Source organism: Castor canadensis, chromosome 13, assembly GCF_047511655.1.
Source record: "Castor canadensis chromosome 13, mCasCan1.hap1v2, whole genome shotgun sequence".
NCBI lineage: Eukaryota > Metazoa > Chordata > Mammalia > Rodentia > Castoridae > Castor > Castor canadensis.
The window spans coordinates 108,184,632-108,191,390 of NC_133398.1; the positions used below are offsets into that span (position 1 = coordinate 108,184,632).

The window sequence follows — 6,759 nt, forward strand, 5'->3', positions numbered from 1 at the left end:
TGGTACCACAGCAGCCCTAAGTCCACTGTGTCTCGTCCCCTCTGGGGCTCTGGTTCCAGTTTTACCCCTACCGTAAATGGACCACAGGGAGATGAGAAGTCCTGGAAAACCGTCCACCAAACACACCTTGCTGTGCCCTGACTACCTCCATCTCTGTCCCTGCCCCCAAGGACCAGGAGCATCCTAGAGAACCCAAGTTCCCAGGGTGATCCATGGTGGACCTCAGGTGAAAAGTTCAAGGGCGCGCCCCTGGGTCATTGCGCATCTTCTCCTTCCTTGGCCTCCCGAAGTAAAGCTGAAGACCCTGGGGTCGGTTTTCCAAGGGGTCTCCAGCCCTTGTGGTGGTCGTGTGGGCGTCCTGGGCTCTAAGAGAAAATGCTTGCTGGGATGCGCGTCTGTCGTCGGTATGGCCCTCTCTGGGGTTGTTCTGTGTGCCTGTGCCTGGAGAGAGTCCCTGCCACGCCCGCAGCATCCCCCAAGGCCTCCACCAAGAAGGACGGAGGGGCGAGCTCTGGATCAGGTCTTCTTGCTCCAAGTCGCCAGGAATTGGACGCCCGGCTGCGCCCTTAGGCGCATAGGCACCAGCTACTGTGCCTGGCTAATGATGATTTATTTTATTTCAGTCCTGGGCATTTTTTAAACCTATTCAGAGCTCCAGTGAAAGATGCAAAGCTTTAGCTACATACAGCTTTTCCTCTGATGCAAAAGTAACTATCCATCTAAAGTCTGCACTGACTGTTAGGTCCACCACAAGGTCCTGCCTCATGTGGTTTCATAGCTCAGACCAAATAATGAAGAAACTAAATTCGTCTCAATCGAGTTACTTAATGGTCTTCATGGTATCACTGTTCTGGTGTCATGGCCCTCCACAAAGTTAGCAGGTAGACCTACTGCATAGAATACAGAGCAGGAACTCAAAACCCCAAGGTCCTGCTCAAGCCCAAAGAAGAACAATCAATGAAGTTTAGTCTCACCACAACCTGTCTACTCCTCTTTTAACATATATGGATTAATCTCCATTCTGGTTCCTTTTCATCCTAAAGAGGAAAATTGAAATTGAACTGTATCCAGGCTTGATTCTATAGGGCCTTTTCTCTAACAGCAAAAGAGTCAGGGTAGTGTAGTGACTAAAAGCATAGATTCTGAAACCAGACTTCCTGGGTTCAAATACTGCTTCTGTCACTTACCAGCTGTGTAATGTTGTAGGATTTACTTAACCCCTCTCATGAGAAAAATTCTACTTTAAATTGGTACTATGAGGATTACATGCTTACAGAATGCTTGGTACACATAAAGTAGTATAGAAGTGCTTCAAAATGATCAGGAATATTATTTTAGAAATTATACCTAGGATTGGGACTCAAGATTCTCAAATCCAGGTTTAGCAGATGGGACTTTGGGTATAGGCTTTGTTTTCTGACCTGTAAAATGAGAGGCCTATATATTCAGATGCTTCCTAGAGTCTCCCTCTGCTATAAAATGCTGTCCCGCTTTTTGTATAATATTCATTTTATCTTTCCTTATAGCTCTACTGTGACATGAGTTGAAACTGCTTTTCTACTTTAAGGCAAGGAATACTGAGGTACAGGGAAGGCACATGGCCTTGTTTTCTGTTTTGTTTTATTTTGTTACAAAAAGAGTGCACCATGGGCTCAGTCAGAATTAGGAAATTTCAGTTTGCACTTTGAAGTTGTAATAAATGGCTGGCTTCCTGAGCACTGACATTTGGATGATTAGACATGGAGCCCATCCTGTCCAATACTCTGATCCTCAGACAACATTTACACATCCAAGATACTTCTCTAATAACCTATCACTGGGCTATCCTCCATACGTTTATCTAAATCTATATCCTTGAATGTTTGACCTCTGTGAGTAACAACCTTTGTATATTTTCAGCACTGTGCCTACTGTGTTCTTCAAAGAACTTTGAAAACTGCACAGTGGCTGAAAATCTATTCTGAAGCACCCATATGAAGGCAATTTCAGGGGTGAGATATTAGATATGACAGACCATTAATAAAATAGGTATATGTGTCTGAAAAGGAAAAAAATCACCTCTTTTTTCACTAGGGAGCACATTATCTATCTTTTCATTTCAAGGCTGGTACTTTGAGCTCCAAGTTCCTATGGAGAAAGAATATAGCAAACACCATGGAACAGGGCAAATTAGGTCACCTGCTTTCCTCAGAAATGAACTTCACTTTCCCTGCCCTTTCAGAGCACAGAGTCTCTGGGTCAGTGCTTGAAGCGCTATTTTCTCTGTCTGTCTAAAGCCCTGCTGGATGGACCCAAGGATGGGATGAGAGGGCAGAGGGGTGAAAGAAGGGCAGATGAGAAAGGATCAACAAGGACAGGAGAGAAGTGGGAAGAAAAGGCACATCCAGCTGGCGGGGGGGGGGGAAGACTCACAGTCTTTTCAGACTATAACTTCTGACAAACTGTCCTAAAATGAGCCCAGAGAGGGTTATACCTATTCAAATGCTTGCCATATAATCCAAAGAGGGGACGGTGAGATTCAGAAGATTTCACATATCCTTAGCTTAATGGGCTCTCCCTCCTTTTGTCTTCTATTTTTGCTTCTTACTTATGATATTTTCCCACCTTGAAAGGTTTTCAGAGACAACTCTTCATGTCAGAGTAAAGGAGAATCTAAGCATAACTAATATGGATATAGCTAGCTTCAGGGGAAAACTATGAATAACAAATTCTCTTACCATGGCTTCACTGAGATGACTTCTCTGGGTAGAATTGCAAACATCTCCATCTTTAGTAAATTTTAAAACATAACATTAGAAAATGTTCCCTTTTATAGGATTTCTTTTGCAAAATTTCAATATATACCAAGGAAAGGATGTGAAAATAATGTCTGTGTGACATTTGAAATAACAGGCAAATAAATTTGAATTGTTTTTATCACTGTCTCAAAAGCAAAGAAGTGATTTTTAGAATTATTTTGCCCAAATACTTTTCTACTATCTATAACCAATTTGAAATTGTCAACTTGCTCTGTATGAGTTCTGTCTGCAAAAATTTTTATGCTGAGTCCAAGGAAATATTTATTTTCAAATTCCACATAATAAATGCCTTTAAAGGGAGTAGATACAACGTGATACTTGTTTTCTTCATTGTATTCGCCAAAATTTTTTACAATAAATATATGTAGCTTTTGCATCAGAAAATGTTTTAATGGATTAACAAGATTATTACATTAAGGCCAGCTCTCCACCAGGACATAATGAGTGTTGATGAATATGTAGGGAAGTTGGTGTGGATGGAAAGGGGAGAGAAGACCACTTTCCTACCATTTTATTGCAACCCCGGAGTTAAGTAGATTTTCCTTCACCTGACTTATATTACTTCTTGCATTTTAATAAAGCTCATTTAAATATGAAAAACTATATTCAGATGTGAAAGGCAGAATAGCTACTCTTTCTGGGATCTGACACTACAATATTAAACTAAAAAGATTAACTCAGCAACCAGAAAATAATTCCAGGATTTGGTGTCTGCAATTGTCTTCTTAGGTGGAAAATGGGAGGTGGGAACCTTCTGAGAAGAGCTGATGGGTTTTTACCAGAACTCCAAAGTGTTCTTTTGCTCTAGATTTAATAACTAGAGACATTCAAATGCCCAGAAGGATGTAGCAATTGAGTAAGAAATAAAAATGGTCCTATCATAAATATATGACTTACTTTAATTAAATAAAATTGACTGGAAAAGAAAGATGTCTAGAAAAAATTTTTACTCATTATAAAAACCCATTAAAGCAGAAGAAATAGTTCACTCATTTAAAAAAAATCCATATCTTTCTGGGTTAACCTGACATCTATGGCTTACCACTCTGAATATACAGTTGGAGAATTCGAGGAGAGACATTTGCCACATTCATAAATTGATTTTAATAGCATTGTATGTTGGTCTTTTGGCTCTTGATTCAAAAGGGATATACAGATGCTTGGGCCCACAAAGAGGCTTTCCAAGACTAACACTATTGCAGAGATGGAATAGGGAGTGGACTTGGTATTGCAGCACCTCTAGGGACAATGCACCCATTTAGGAGAATACAACAAACAAAACTATTACCACTTCTGTGTTGGGCACTGCCAAAAAAATAACTACAAACCAGGAGGAATAATTTGGAAAGGAGGTCACCCCAAATCCCTCCTTTTGACATGTTTTTCTTTACTACTTACCCAGACACAGAGTGGCACCACAAGTGTAGCTTTCTGAACCAGGATATACACATGGCCAAAGTGAATTTATCGCAGCTCTCCTTGGGGCAGTAACGGGCCAACTTCTGTGTGTGATATCATCACAGCCGCTCTGAAGGTGATTTAAAATCCACTGGGCAAAACTGATTCCAGAGCAAACTAGGGAAGGGGCCAAACACCGGGGAAGTGGGTGAGTGCTCAGAGCAGAGCCGCCTGGTGGAGCGCAACGCTTACCTTGAACTCCTTCTCTATGTTGGCCAGTTTGGCCAGTTCGTTGCTGAGCTCCAGGGCGTTGAGCACCTGGTCCTCGCTGGACAAGGACAGGTAAGCAGGGCTGGCTAGCCCCTTGTAGGCGTTGATCCTGGAGCGGGAGTGTCTGAAGGAGTCATGCCTCTGTTTCTCCATGCAGTCCCCGCATTTGCAGAAATAGTCGTGCGGGCGCTCGATCCTGACGCCCTTCAGCAGCAGCATGCGTACCACCTCGTACTTCTGGCAGTGCGCAGCCAGGATGATTGGGGTGATGCAGGGCGAGAAGCGCGTACCGTCCTCGTCGTAGCCGTAGAAGTCGTCGTCCTGCAGGTCCTGCTCACAGGGGCTCAGGGTTAGGCGCTTGCTGGCCGCGAAGCCCGGGTGGTTGAGGATGGCCTCCACGATGCGCACTTAGCCCTTACTGATGGCCAGCAGCAGGGCGTCGCCGATGCGCGCCAGGTTCTCCTTTTTGAGCAGGAGCTCGGTCACCTCCAGGTGCTCATTGCCCACGGCCAGCTGCAGCGCGTTCTGGCCCATGTAGTCCACGCAGTTGACGTTGAGCTTCTTGGACTCCTCCAGCATCTTGCGCACCACGGGGATGTTGCCGTACTCGGCAGCGTCCAGGAAGCGCTCCTCCTCTGCTGTGAGGCTCATGCCCCGGTCATTGAACATGAAGGCCGGACCTCGGGCGGCCTGTCGCCGGCCCTTCTCCCGCATCACCGTCATGCGCCTCAGGGACGGGCTTCCTTCCATGGAGCTGATCAGTAGAGATAAGAAAACAACTCAACTGGAGGGCATGTGGCTTTCTTCTGCCTATCACAGCACCCACTGAAGAGCCCCTGCAGGTGGATCAGACTGACCCCAGATTCACCATTGGGCTGCTGGACACGGAAGAATAGCTTTGGCTTTCCAAACAACAGCTCCTGTTCTCTAGAAAATGGCATTCAGAGGGAGTAATACTAAAATGATACCACACACCTATCCCTCCGTTGCGACCCTGGTAAGGAGGGTACCTTGCGGTAATAATGTGACTCCTGCTCTTAAAAATTGTGGAAGTAGACGCAAATGGGTAGTGGGCACCAAGGCAACAGGCTAGAAGCTAATGTTTTTCAAGAATTAGGACAGAACCCCCTCCTCAAGTCATTGGACATTTTTAACGAGAGAGAGAGAGAGAGAGAGAGAGAGAGAGAGAGAGAGAGAGAGAGAGAGAAGCAGTATATTTAGCCCAAGTTATCAAGCTTGAATGCGCTGAGTTCCAAAAAATTTTAACAGAATTACTTTTTCAAACGACTCAGACATGACTTAGCAAATATAAAATTCAAGCATCAATTTACTTGATTCAAAAATCACTGTTTTTATAATATGAATCGTTTAATTACCAATACTATATATTTAACGTTTGAAGGAAAAGAATATGGTTTTAAAAGCATTAGTGTGGTTTTTTTTGTGTGTCTGTTAATTGTATATCCAGAACAATGTGCACTAAAATCCTAACACCAACCACATCAGTTGAGATTTAACCGTATTGTAAGTCAAGTTCTTAACTGATGTGGGCAATGATTTGAGTTCACATCTTAATCTTTATGATGTTGGGCAATAATTTCATTTCCTTGTGCTTCCTTACCCTATAAGGAAAAATGTAAATTTATCATGCTCTCTAGATTTTCCTCATAAGATTATGACTATTTTTAGAAAGTTTTTTTAAAAGAAATTCTGAGTCTCTGAAAAATGATGCAAAATAATCAATATAATTTTAACCTTGTGGTTATCTGTAATATCACAATGAGTGATAATATTTCAGTGGCTATTGAAATACTATACAAATATTGTGCAGCTCTGCACCTTTACCTTTATCCAGTTCCAAGATTCTTATTGATTAAAATGTTCAAAATAACTTCCTTTAAAAAGAATCTGTGATTGTTTCTTCTGGTTTCAGTTGCACCAAATGTTACCTGATAAAGCTTTTTTCACATTACTGACTTTTGAAGCAAACAAAGCAAAGTTAAAAGTGAATGGTAGAAAAGAAAATGCTTTATTTCTGTATCATATATATATATATATATATATATATATATATATCAAAAATACTTCCTACTATTGAGAAAATCATATTCAAAGCATCAGGGTTGAAAATTCACCAAAGAGGACACTGGCTTCCTGGGGGCCTGGAGGCATACAACTCAATGAGGGCAGGCAGGAGGAATGAGGGTGGATTGTCAGTTCCCACTCAGGCCTCAGCCCTGCTCCCTGCTCCCTCCCCAACCAAGAGAGGAGCACAAAGGCTACCAGCAGAGGG

General features: G+C 42.7%; 1 protein-coding gene across 1 annotated transcript; it reads right to left on the bottom strand.

Annotated features, from left to right (window-relative positions):
• Positions 1-235: 235 nt before the first annotated feature.
• Positions 236-5,313, bottom strand: LOC141415488 (short transient receptor potential channel 3-like). The gene is given in 2 exon segments (XM_074052203.1): positions 236-598; positions 4,449-5,313. Coding segments are annotated over 2 exon segments (1,131 nt in total). The 5' UTR covers positions 5,217-5,313.
• Between the last annotated feature and the right edge of the window lie 1,446 nt (positions 5,314-6,759).